The following is a 13849-nucleotide window of genomic DNA, read 5'->3' as shown; positions in this document are numbered from 1 at the left end:
CACTGTTTCATTAGAAACTGCACCAAATCCAACGTCAAAAACATTACTTTATTTTTCTAGGATGAAATGTCCTATTACGTACAAAAAGAATTGCTGTTTAAATTTGCCACAATCTGTTAAAAACATAGCAGTCTATTGCCTACAGATAGGAAAGTTCTTGACGCAATGTTTTAAGTGATTAAGCCCATATATATCTATATATATGAATAAATAGTACAGAAATACTGTGATGTGATGAGATGCAAAATAATTTCATAATTCATTAAAATGTAGGATTCTTGCATCAGCACAGTGCATACAATATGTAACATTTTTTTTTAAAGCAAAAGGACAAAATTTAACCTATGTTTGACTACTTTCATGTTAATATTTTAAGCAAAAACTTTGTTTCCATGTTTTCAATGTTGAACAATTAGTCTCTTTAGTTTGTAAGTGACATTTTTATGTACAAAAAGGAATGGGCTTCATTAGATAAAATTAACCCAGAATAACTTGTACACCTGAGCCTGTAATAAGAAATAATTTGGAACTGCAGTAACGTCTTTCTTTTAAGAAACTAAGGTCTGGGAAGGTTTTGCATAGCAGGGTGTTATTAAACAGAGGAAACTTAAAAAACAACAATTAGATAAAATTTCAGAACCTGGTAAGACAAAGCTAATATGAATTAGTGCAAAATCTAGTAAAATTTTTGCAAAGCTGCATAAACCAATTATGGCAGATCTCATAGAAGTGATTATGACAATGTAGAAATACGATGTTTAAGATTAAAACACTGAAAGGAAAAACATGCAAACTACACCTTCCTCTGAGGTTTCCATTTTCCCCTACTGCTTACACTACTTTTTCTTATGTGGGAAAAAACCCCAAACAACTCAACCGACCAACAAACACAGAAAGGATGAAGTCATTAAAAAAAAAATGCCCTTCATAAAATATAAGTAGCAGTCTGTAAAGGGTAATCTGCCTGGTATCATAAAACGTATAGATGAAGGCAACGTGTATTCTGTCACATTATCTTTTTTTAAAAAAATCAGTCTGATCAATTGATGCAACAGGATTAGCACCGCTGAATGTTGTTCTTTGACATGATGACAGTGGGCTGGGAACTGTAAAATTTAGGAGCACTACTGCCCTGGAGAAATCCAGGTACAATCAGATCCTTCTGCCTTTTTATTTTTCTACCTTGCAGCCCTCCCTTTCCCCTCAAAGGCTTACGGAGAATCATTAGCGCACATTCAAAGACACCATCTGTGGGAGAAAAATGATCTCCATTTATTTTGTTTCATATACATCCATAGTTGAATTTTAATACAAAAAGAAAAAAAAATTAGAATCTGACAAATGTTTACAAACAAGATACCTTCAAATAGATTTTACTCATTTTAGCCTGGTGCAGAGTAAATGACAAATTGTTCTGTTATATTCAAGGCAACAGAGTCTGTAATCCAGGACCACTTAGCCCAACCTTTATGCAAGCTTAATTTTTATCTACTATGAACAATAAACTCATTGTTGATTCCCAGTTGTGTGTGTGTGTGTGTCTGTGTGTGTGTGTATGTGTGTGTGTGCACATGTGTACATAGCAGCTCCTTTCATAGAAAGAAAAGACATCTAGAGGTCGTCTTGTACTTTTACCTACAGGAATCATGATAAGATACAGAATGGATTACATGTAACCGGGGCTGGATTTTATAAGAAAAAATAATTAGCTGACAAATGAGGGCAGCAATAAAAAAGCGTCTTTTTTGCAACAATAAATAAATACAGTCGAAAGTTTTCTGTGAGACTCTAAACCAGCTTCTTCACTGAAGAGCAGACGTGGCATTTCCATGGAGTTACACTTGACCCCATATTATCTTTTTTTTTTTCTTGCTTTCTTTTTTTTCAATAAACAAAGTTTTCCCGCTTCTGCCACAATAGTAAAACCATTTGATCTTGACAAGATAATGGTGTCGTTGACTTTGCTTTTCCCTTGTCCGTTGGACAAAATTGGCCAAGAATATAATTGGACTGTTATGACCAATAAAAACGAAGTTTAGGTCAAGTCTTGTCAGGATAACCTGACTAAAAACATCTGGCTCCTTAATTTTAAAATAGTTCAGACAACCAGATTCTTGCTGTGTTTTATGTTAGGTTAACACGCTGAACTTTAAGAAGCTGTAGACTGCAGTTTGTTGTTATGAGACCTACAGAATACAGAAAAAAGGGAACAATTAAGCACCCTTCATTTTTTAAAACAATGATGCTTTATGTGGATGCCAAGGTCAGTCTGTCTGGGGAAAGCAGCCATGTTCTTTCATTCACCCTTGGCAAGCAAATATATGAAAACAAATAAGAAATTTTTAACCTATAATATTAAAATTTTTCATGGAACACTAAACATGATAATTCACTGGAAAAAGCCAATATTTTTTAAAAAGGAATATATATATATATATAATATATATATTTGTCCAATATAACATTTTTAGCCAAAGGGACAAATAGAAACATTTACAAAAGCATTACCATTGTGGTAAAAGATGTGTATACCTATGTATGTGTGTGCTTATTTACATTGAGTTGGGAAGTATGAAGGAAAATAATACTAAAAGGAGAGAAATAACAGTATCAAAATCACAGTTTTTTCTATTAAAGTTCAGAAAGTCTCCTTTCTAGTTTCACAGTTTTATTAACAACTTTTGTTAGTAAATCAAATTACTGTACAGTTATCAAGTATGTACTATAGCAATAGTGTATATAAATACAGTCTTCCAGGAGTTTACAATTCTTAAATACATTGTTCAACATGGCTGCTAGAATAAACTGTTTACGACTATACATCTTTTTTTAAAAAACATTAAAAAAATTATATTAACGAATCTGAACTCTGGGGGGCAATTTTGAATTAGGTAATCACGTGGTACAATAAAAGAAAGAGTGACCCCAACATCCAGTTCTGATTCCAGTTAAAAATTCAGACTAAAGATATCACAATCTGTAAGAAAAGAAAGAACATGGATGATAAAAATGATGAATTGTAACAAATAACAGTTATGAAAATAATGCTGGAGAATGCAAATTAAAAATGAGGAAAATATGGCAAAGGAGACACTGGAAATCCATAAATAAATAAAATTTCAGACTGGCTACATATATGTTTTATTCTGCCCTAAACTCAACAAAAGTTCCCTAATATCACTTCACATTTTTTTTTAACATAAGCAAGACTTGTTGGCTTCTGTGTTCTTCAATAAAAATCATATAAGCTAGAATCTAATTAAATAGCTATAGAAAGTACTCAGTGGGGAAGCTCTCCTGAGTGGACCCAGTCTTTGGGTCTCCCCTTCTTCCCCCAATTCTCCACTATTGCAGCAGGCTCACCTCATCAGCAGCTGCTGCCACCCCTACTCGGCTGGGATTCAAATCCCCCAGCTTCCACCAAAGGCTAAACTAAAGCCTTTTCAATTAAAATAAAAAAGCAGTTTCAGAAATTCAGTTGGGAGTATAAACTATATAAGGCAGGAAGCACAAAGCAGAGAGGGCTTACAGTAAGTTTCACCCTGAAGTCTGGGCTGCCTGAGGAGAATTCCTTGGAACTTCCAGTTTTTGGGTAGGCAGATTTCTTACACTGGTATTTCTTACTTTATCAACTTCGTATTGTTTAAATTCTGAGATGGCAAATGAGAACGGGGCTTGTGTAACCATTTTCCCTTCTCCCTTCTTGAGTACAAGTTTTATTTCTCAGTAATTTAAATCTCTCCACGCTTTGTCTGCAGCCTGATGATAAAAGTTGAAAATCAATGTGCCATTTACATTATTGTGACTATATAAATATTTTTCTCTGTAGCACCTACTTTCCCTAAGAGGGCATTCTTAGTAACCTATACAACTTTTCTCCTTTCATGGAGTTTCTGATTGCCTTTCATCCCCGCCCCCCTTACATTTTTAAGTCATCTAATGTATGAATCATTTTTTCCCTCCAGACACGTCCCTCCTGGGAGTGCTCCATTCTCCCGCTTCAATCTGCAGTGCCAGCTGCACGGGTCTGCTGGACAAATGTCACTCGGGGTCAGAGTCATTCTCTTAGCTTTCTTGAAATCCAAGGTCTTTTGTTTTTTTGATTTGCTGCTTTTGCTTCTTTTTTTTTGTTAATGCATATCTTAAAATAACTTGCTAAGAAAGGATGCAAGGGAAAGAAGCTCTTTCTGAGTCCTTATATGACCTGAAAACACACTTATTCCACCTCTACGTGTGACTGTGGCTGGACACAGATTTCATTTTTCCTCAAACTTTTTAATTATATTCTTCCATTACTCTCTAGCGTTCTGTGTTGTTAGAGAAAAGTCGGATAGTCTAAATCCTATTACTTTACAGGAATTTTAACCTCTTTAGAAGCTTTCAGAAGAGCTTCTTCTATCCCTGGCACCTGGAGATTTCAGTTACGGATACGTGGACTGGACCTTTTCCCACTTGTCCGGCTGGCTGACCTGTCTACCAGCCACTCTCATCGCCCCACAGCCCCCGCCCGGCCGCGCCTCCCTGTCCCCCAGAACGGGAGCGCCACGGCGAGCGGGAAGGTACCTGCTGTACTCAGTGTCTGAGGCACAGCTCGGTTTTGCTTAGACACAGCGCTGTGTGCCCCTCACCAGCTCAGGAAATTTTTCTTAGTAGTCATCTGATAACTTCCTTTCCTCTGTCTTCTCTGTTCTTTCTTTCTGAAATTTCCATTAAGTGAATACTGGATACTCCATAACAATTTTTTCTTTCATGTTTTTTCACCTCCTTGTCTTTTTGTTCTTTACATTAAGAGTGTCCTGATTCAATGTGTGCAATAAGTTTGTAGAATTTCTAGTTACTCTTTTTTTTCAGATTACTCTTTATTTCTAATATCCCGTTTACCATTTTATAGATGCAGTATCTTCTAAAATTTCTCTTGGGACATGATTTAGAGGCTTGCTTTGCTTTTTAAGGTTCTCCTTTGACTTCTCAGGAATCTTTTTTTGTTGTTGTTACACGCTGACCTTTCACCTTTGCACGGCAGGCTTTCCTTATATATCTGGCCATCCCTGACTGTTCCCACTTAAGAGTAAGTTCACAAACTTGATGGGTGCCTGGAGAACCCTGTGTATGTGCATGCAGCTTACTGACTGGCGGGCTTCGCTTTAGATCAGAGTTTTCAATCGCAACACCACTGACATTCTGGAACTGGGCACTTCTTTGCTGTAAAGGCTGCAATGTCCAATGCAACTGTGGGCTGTTCAGCAGCATCTCCAGCCTCTACCTATTAGATGCCAGTACCACTTACCACCTCCAAGTGCGACAAACAGCAGTGTCTCCAGGTATTGCTAACTATCCCTTGTAGGGTGAGGGTGAGCAAATTACCCTGTTGAGAGCCCCAGTGTTAGAATAATGGGAGCCGATCCTTCAGGGATCAGGGGCTCTTACTCTGGGTCCCGTTCTCTTCTGTCTGCTCTCTCTGCTGATGGTTTATTCTGTTTCTTTGTGGAGAAAAGCCCAGTGTTCTTCCAGTTCTTCAGGCCTCCTGCAAGATCTGCACACAGGCGTCAGTGAGGGTGACAAGCCTGGATGCAGATCCTCGGTTAGCCCTCCTCTCTTCCTACCCTCTCGCCTTCGGTCCCATCTCGGACTCTGCGTGTTGAAGGCCGTCTGGTGTTCCTGCAGACAGCAGGCTGTCACATCTGCTGAGGAGCCTGCCAGAGGAGCCTGGCTACGGCCTGCCTGCCTCCATCAGTCAGGACCCTTCCGTCTGTTGTATTTCATGATTTGCTGAAATCTCATCAGCTGACTGACTTCTACCATATTCTTTTCACCACTCTGAATTTATCTCTTTTTCTCCCTTTATTATTATTTTCCTGGGGACTCTGTCATATTCAGTAAGTCCTCTTTCACTTTAAGTTTTCCAGCTAATAGGTTAATAGACAGGCAACAATAAAAATGAGAAGATTTTAGATATTCTGTAACTCTCTTGGTTTGTGGTTCACAGAGCCTCCCTACTTGCGTTCTGTCCTGCCTTGCCTATAGTTTGCGAGTCTTTTGTTGAGGTGACCGGGTTGTGGCTATCCTTCCCTTTAAATAGACTGACTCTACAGTACAGGTCTCAATCTACCTTGTTACAGGAGAAGGAGAGAAACAAAACACCCTGAAGATTCTCCTAAGGGAAAATGAGTAGAGATTCTTACACTTTGATATGCAGAGTCCCTTGGGAGTTCAGTAGATAATACAGGTGCCCAGGCCCCAGCCCAGCCAAGAGTTACCCAGGGAAGGTAGATCCTCCAACTACTTAGGAAGGATCAAACTAGTGGGCTGGTGGATGGGAGACAGTGAACAATGAATCCCAGGACTAGACTGGTGGCCACTCTCAAAGAAAAGGAAAATGGGCCTCTGTTGGGAATAAGGAGGTCACGGGCTTGGGAAGGGGCAGGCACTGAAGGTCAGAAACAGAAGGCGTGAGGTGATAGGACCGAACACCATACAAAGCTGTTCAATGCTTTTAATATGCTACTACAGATTCAAAGGGGCTCTCCTGGTGGCTCAGCTGGTAAAGAAGTACCTGCAATGTGGGAGACCTGGGTTTGATCTCTGGGGTGGGAAGACCCCCTAGGGAAGGGAACGGCTACCCACTCCAGTATTCTGGTCTGGAGAACTCCATGGAGTTGCAAAGAGTCGGACATGACTGAGCAACTTTCACAGATTCAAAGAAAAAGTCTGTGGAATTGGATTAAAGTCTAGTTTTGCCCAAGGGAAAAAAAACCCAGAAAAATAAACTAATTTATGATTTCAAAGACATCACAAATATAAATTAAGGAGATGTGCTAAGATCCCCCCTTTATGGTCTTCCCCTTACTCTATGCTACAGAACAGTTATTTTTATACTTCTGTAAACTCAGTGAGAGCAAGAACTCTTACTGTCTTTGTACGTGCCCCGTGGCATTTAAGACATCTTACGTTCTTTAAGCATTTGATAAATGTTTTTTGGATCTTAGAAAGTGCCTCTAATTTTAAGCAGATCATACACAAATCTAGCCACTTCTCATTAGGAGCTGAATTGATTCAGAGCACTGAACACCTCTGCTTACCTGCTAGCCTTGAATCCTTTCAATTTCTGTACAAAGAATGACTCAAGAACTTCTGCACACTGGTAAAAAGGGGAGTCGCTTGGATTGTAGTAACGACAGTTGTCAAAGATTTTGGTCATATCTGCCACAAACTCCGTCAGCTTCTCATAGTATCTCCTTTGCACTCTCTCTTCCATGGTGGCAAGGTCTGAAAAACACAAAGCGTGAAAGATTTTCACAACCTCACGGTCATTTCAATGTGGATACTGCCGGCAGCTCTGACAAACAAGACAAGGACTGACAGAGAAACACAATTTCAAAACTGAATCTCAGTAATTATTTTAGAATTGAGAAAATAACTTTGAAGTTCATTCAAAAAATAAAAAGTTCCAGAGTATCTAAGGAACATTTGAACAATAAAAGTAATGGCAGAAGATGTAATCTATGAGAATTAAAAAAAAAATCATAAAACTGTGATAATGAAAAGTGTGGCACTGTCCAAGATGATACAAACAGTAATGGAACTGAATTCAAAACAGGAACAGACCTGACTGTATTCAGCATATGAATTTCACATATGTTGAAGATGTCATTTCAAGTAAGCAGAGAAAGGAAGAATTTATTAATAAACTGGGTTGGGGCAACTGCCTACCTATATTTGAGGAAAAATTCTATCTCACACTATATGCCAAAGTAATCCTAGGTGGATTAAAATTTAAGGACAAAAATGAATGTAGTCAATCACTGAACCATGCATATAAAAGCAGTTAAAATGGCAAGTTTATGTTATACATATATTTTAATAGGCACACATACACATAGTGCCAGTGTATGCAGGTAGGGAAAAAGTATAAACAGGAACGACTACAAAAAAGGACCCAGTCTGATAAAATTCCAAACAAGATTTGGGCACATCCATTTTGTGCAGGTTATGTAAGCTGCACAGGAAGACTGAATGCTAACACAGTCCACCAGGACAGCACCATATTCAGACTTTTTTAAACTTCTAGGCAATCACTGACTGAGTGACTGTACCAAAGTATGCGAGTAGGGGTTGGACATTTTATGATTTCAAATTAATTTGATATTCCTTTTAAAAAAAGTATTGGGAGAATATATAGGGAAGTCTTTATATATCTGGGGTAGGGAAAAAGGCTGAAAATACAACTCTCAAAGTAGAATTCATAATGATTAATAGATTTGAATTAAAAAATGTTAAAAACTATCTATGACCAAAAATTACCATAAAACTTTAAATATCCTTAGAATATAATACCCCTTAGATAACACTGACAAGAGTATGAATATCTCAAGAACAAAATGGCAAACTATATAAATAGGAAGCTCACAGAGAAAAAGTTCAAACAATAAGAACATCACTAGTTATTGAAGACAGGAAAAAACAGAGTTCTTCTTTCGTCCAAATTTTAGCAGAAACTAAATTAAATTAAAAATTATAATATCAGACCAATAACACAGGCTACCTTTAAAGGAGGATGAGAGTGGTGGTAAATTTTACATTTTACTCCCTACATTTCCATAACATCTGTGTTTACACCTCAAACCTATCATTTTGAAATGAATATATGCAAAGAAAAAATCTCAAAAGAATCATAATGCTCAGTGTCTTCAGGGGTGCAGAGAAAAGGGTACAGATATATGCCATCACTGGAAAATAGTTCAATCTGCTGAAGCCTAATTTGAAAATACTTATCAGAAGCCTAAAAAGTATACATATCCTCTGAGAGAGAAATTCTGATTCTAGTTTTTACTAAGAAAACAAACAAGAACAGCGTAGATGCACAAAGATGTTTTACGGAAGTGTCATTTATAGTAACAAAAATTGTATATAACCCCCAAAAAAATCTATTTTGGGGGAGGTGATTAAATAAATTATCTTAACTTCATACAATTAGAAACGATCTGGATCTATACCACAGCTGATGTGACAAAGCTACTGACTGACAAGTTTACAAAATATGTTATAAAACATGATGATCCATATATACAACTCCGTTTAAGAAAATAAAAGCTCCTGACCTTGTTGGCTCCTTCATACCCCTAGAAGAAACTATTTTCAAATTAGTCAATGTTTGTCCAGACATTTCCTATGCACCTTTAAACACATGTACATATCCTGAGAAAACAACACTTGCTGACAGCTCAAAACCTAGCGATTACTCTGTTAACTTTCATATTTCTTTCAACAGTATATCTGGGAGACCTGTATTATCTTCATGTACATACCGACATAAAATGCTGTTTATCTGGCTGGCATTAAAAAAAAGGAAAACAGTCTAGCTCTTCAAGAAAAGAACTGTGGTTAAATAAGTTAAGGCATAATCAATTTACAGACTATATAAAGCCATTAAAATTGTTACTGAAGATTAATGAAGATATACAAAGATTAATGACAGGAAGATGAATGCCAGACACATTTACTACATGATCTCAAATTCCCCCCCCTTTTTTAATATATATGATTTCAATTCACACACACACACACACACGACATACCAAAATGTAAGAGCATTCAGGGAGGAAAAGGTTTAAAGTGCATGCATCTAAAAGGCTTAGCTACTCTTGGAATATTTTCATCAGCTAGAATGAATCTTTTGGCAGTTCTGGAAGCTTTTATGTATGTTCTAACTTCTATAACTTCTTTTGCAGATAAACTATTTTTAATATAATCATCACCTGTAGCTGTTCATCTTATACAGTCACTTGCAGCTGTTCCTTATTACTATTTTCATTTTATGGGTAATGAAGCCGTATTTTCTTGGATTTCTACCTTTGCTCTCCTTTAGGAAAAGATGAGGAAGAGGGGACAGGAAAGATGAGAGGTTCAAAAAGACCTCAATCTATTCACGGATTTCACTCCTTACACAGCTACAGATTATTATGTTCATCCTTTGACTTGGCTACTCCTCTCCTGACAGTCATTTATTTCATTTTCAGTACTTTTGCAATTATAAACACTGCTGGGATGAGCAACATGTATGCACATAAAAACCCTAAGGGATGAAGCTGGGTCCAAAGGTATATACCCTTGAACTATAACATGCACTCCCCATTTATCCTACCACAGACTATACCAGTTTAGACTCCCACCAGTCCTGCTCAACACAGTCTCATGATGTATCAGTTGCCTGGATGAAAAGCGAAATACCTGCTTAGACTTCTGAGAAAACTTGAAGTTCTACTCAAGGACTTACCCATAGGTTCCTTAATAACACCATAATAATCTGGTGCGTCGTTAGGATCCACTGGTTCAAGGAAAGGCCAGGCCATCTTATGGGCCTATATTGATGAGAAAGAAGGCATCATTACTGTCAGATAGAAATAAAAATTTCATCTAAGCTTCCCATCTGAGTTACTGCATCAGTCAGCCCTTAAACTTGGACAGTCGGCTTTAAACTTGATGGATGAAATTATTTATACTTGGGACGATTTTTGCTCCAGTTACAAATGATCTCGGACGAACATGCTCTGTAATAATGGTGCTCAGAGGCCTGGGACTTTGCCCTGAGCGGGGATGGTGGAGCACTAGCTTAGAAGTCAAGGAATCTGTCCTCTGGTCCCTACATGATGACCTGCCAACTTAAGTGATGCTGCCACTGCAATCACATCTAGTAAACTGGAGTGGGAGGGGTTCCAAGTGGGGAACGGTTCCCTATGCGGGCGAAGGATGTGGCAGAGGGATGAAGCTAAATAAGATGTAACCACATGATGAGACTACTGTTCTTGCTTCGGTTCTTTCAATGTTTCTGATTATGATGACAACAGGAGACAGTGTTGATCTAGCACTATGTCTGGAATACATCTCTAATACTTGCCAATCTTATAAAGCACCCCCATCTCCTTTTTACTTTTAATAAGGGAGGGAAGGCTTTGTCTCAAAGCCTTAGATAAGTATTTGTATCTCACTAGAATTTAATCAAATTGCTTTTCAATTGATGGTATTAACAGTAAGGTAGTTTTCTTTAAAAATAAAATGTAAGCTAAAAAAAAAATTAGTCATCTTAAACATAAGCATTAGCTAAACAACAGCTGAGCTAACGTGTGGATCTGGTAAACCACATGACAATGGCATGTGGAGGACTGAGTTCTGTGGAGCACTTCAGCTGGGAGCCGGTAAATAATGAGGTCCTTGAAGATTGGAAAGGTCAAAGCCCAGAAGTGTTTCCTAGGTCATACTGGTTGACTTCATCTTTAAATGCTGCACAGAGAGTAGCTTCTCACCTGTAAAGATCGCAGCACCCTCTTCAGACCCTCGTAATCTTTCTCTGTGAGCGGCGTGAGCACTGTCATGGCATCCTCTGTTGACTGGCACTGTGGACAGACATACTCGTCAATGAGCTCTGCCTCACTTTGCAAGATGCCAACGCAGCGCCCATGGTACCAATTCTGACACCGATCACAGCCAATATAAAATCTGCAAGATCCGAAATGGGAATGTGAGTTCAAAACAGATGGGATGACATGACTTATAATTTACTTTAAAAAAAAAAGAAGAAAACATGCATCTGAAAATATTCTAACCCTGGGATATAACATAGTTTTAGTATTATAATTATTTTAATACTTCTGAAGATTGACATTCCAATGTGTTAATTTAGTATTTCTGATGTTAAGAACAAGCATTAAAGGTTTAAGAACACTGTCAAAATTGGAGAACCAATATGATAAAAAAAAAAAAAAGCAGAACATTTAATTGACTTTAAAGCTCAAAACAAAATAAAGACAAAAATCTTTCAACTAATACCGTATCAAATGGGAAGCTGGTACTGGCCACCCAACTGGGAGTTCAAAATCCTAAAAGCTAATAACAGAGTCTCAGAGCTTATACCCAAATTAGTGTTTTACTAACCTGCAATAAAGCACCATTTCAAAACACTGATAAAAGTCCAAACAAGTCAGGCTATTTTAATCTCATTAATTTCTGCATTACATATTGAAGAATCAAGTCTACCATTAAACCACATTTTCCCCAATGCATCTCAAACATTCACTATGAAGCAGCATAAAGTTTGAAGGGGAGGTAAAGAGGAAGAAGAGAAAAAAAAAAATTTGAAAGGAATTTGTAATGTAAGTGTATCATATATGCAGAAAAGTATCTTGCTTTTTATTTTAAAATAAAATAAGTAACCAGTCAGAGCAATTTGGCTTCCTAAATTATTAAATATGATGCTCTTATCAGAACTCACTGTGACTCATCATAAGGTGTTCTGCAGATACAGTACAATTCCTCACTGTTGCCCTCTTGTGCCCGTTTACAATCATTACAGATGTACACATCCATTTTCTTAGCCTCCTTTTCTGTGATGCCAACACATTCTCCATGATACCAGTTAGTACAAAGATCACAGCCAATATAGAACCTAAAAGCATTCACAATGAAAATGACAATGTAGTTGTCATTTTGAGCTGCATGGTACGTAAATCTGTCTTCCCTGTCCTGATTCACTTTCTTACAGGGTAACTTTCTGCAATGAGTCAGCTAAACATCCTGAATCCAGCCATTCTAACCCTGACAAACTGCAGCATTTGTCGCTGTATCAAGTGTGGAAACATAAAAGTCGCTCACATCCATTTCAACAAATATACTGTTGAGTGAAATGCGGGTCTTTAAAAAAAACACACTGGGATTTGAAAAAAATAAACGACACACCGATGGTCATGTCTCCCTCTTAATGAATGTGCGTAAAACTGTCACAGGCACAAAAACCAAAGCCAAAGAATCAAAGACTTACATCTCTCAAACCTATGCCACAGAAGCCATTTCAAAGTCAGGGCTATTTCTTAGATAGGTTTGAAAATGTATCTCACGATTTAAATTTGAAAACAAAGCAAAGCGCAAACACCAAGTAGAAGTTACACTACAAGGAACATGCAGGAGGTCAGCCAGGGGCAGAAGATAAAATGGTCAAAATGTGACATGAAGAAGAAAATTAAAAAAGGTACATGTAGGGATTCTACCAAGTTTTCTAAATATATATTGGAATTTAACTGCAATAGATTGTGACATGGGCCAGAATGTGTGTGACAATGGGGACAGTGGCCAGGTTAACTAGCTGGTGAGAAACTACTTCAGTTCCAAACCAGGGATAACACTGTGTGGAGAGTGATTAAGGACTGTAAACCTAAAACCAAGTTAATCTAAAAACAAGAGGGTCTACAAGATGGGGCCATATGAATGTGTCACTGTGGGTAACCACAGCTAATCAGCCTCAAGGCCTTTGTCTGTAAGATCCCAGATAGCACAGTGAAGACTATCTCCAGGACAAACACATGGTGTATCTTCAGTGCTGACGGGTGCTCTGCAGGAATGCCTGGTCAGAGTCTCAGCAAGGATGAGCGTGAACTGCAGGGAATGAGACTGGCCTTGCTGATACCACTGGTTCTATCCAATGTGTTTCTTGGTAGATTCATCTAGAGGAATCGAAATAGTCCTCAAGCTTTCAACTAACCTGCTTTTGAACATCAAGGAGTAAGACAGTTGTGTGGTGTATCCTATTACCAACTTTTTTTGTGTGAATTACAACCCATTCACATGATTTTCACTGCCTCAGGTGGAGGCCCTGGGGTGTTTCTGCATGCTGCCCTCACCAGGTTGTGTACTGTGTGTTCTGGAAGTAAGCTCAGGACTTGAATTTCAGGTTTTAGTCTTTCTCACCAGATTCCCAAACCAGCCTACTTTGGTATAAGAGATCACAGAATACTCCTTAAAAAACTTCCCAACTAGAACAGGGAATGAATGAACCTGGTATACTGAAATGTTAATAATGAAA

At 38.0% G+C, this 13849-nt stretch overlaps 1 protein-coding gene across 13 annotated transcripts in view; it reads right to left on the bottom strand.

Annotated features, from left to right (window-relative positions):
- Positions 1-1251: 1251 nt before the first annotated feature.
- The window catches only part of BPTF (bromodomain PHD finger transcription factor), a 131329-nt gene continuing 118731 nt past the window's right edge, over positions 1252-13849 (bottom strand). For 8 of the 13 annotated variants that reach the window (XM_065910563.1, XM_065910574.1, XM_065910567.1 and 5 more), the window contains 5 exons: positions 12266-12439; positions 11301-11493; positions 10274-10358; positions 7080-7266; positions 1252-2186 (listed from right to left, as the gene is read on the bottom strand). In XM_065910563.1, coding sequence (XP_065766635.1) covers positions 2150-2186; positions 7080-7266; positions 10274-10358; positions 11301-11493; positions 12266-12439 — 676 coding nt within the window. In that variant the 3' untranslated portion in view covers positions 1252-2149. The other 5 variants (XM_065910569.1, XM_065910573.1, XM_065910576.1 and 2 more) reach the window with 2 other exon arrangements.

Source organism: Muntiacus reevesi, chromosome 18, assembly GCF_963930625.1.
Source record: "Muntiacus reevesi chromosome 18, mMunRee1.1, whole genome shotgun sequence".
Taxonomy (NCBI): domain Eukaryota; kingdom Metazoa; phylum Chordata; class Mammalia; order Artiodactyla; family Cervidae; genus Muntiacus; species Muntiacus reevesi.
The sequence above is the reverse complement of the archived record's forward strand: the minus strand, read 5'-3'. Positions and strand labels throughout refer to the sequence as shown.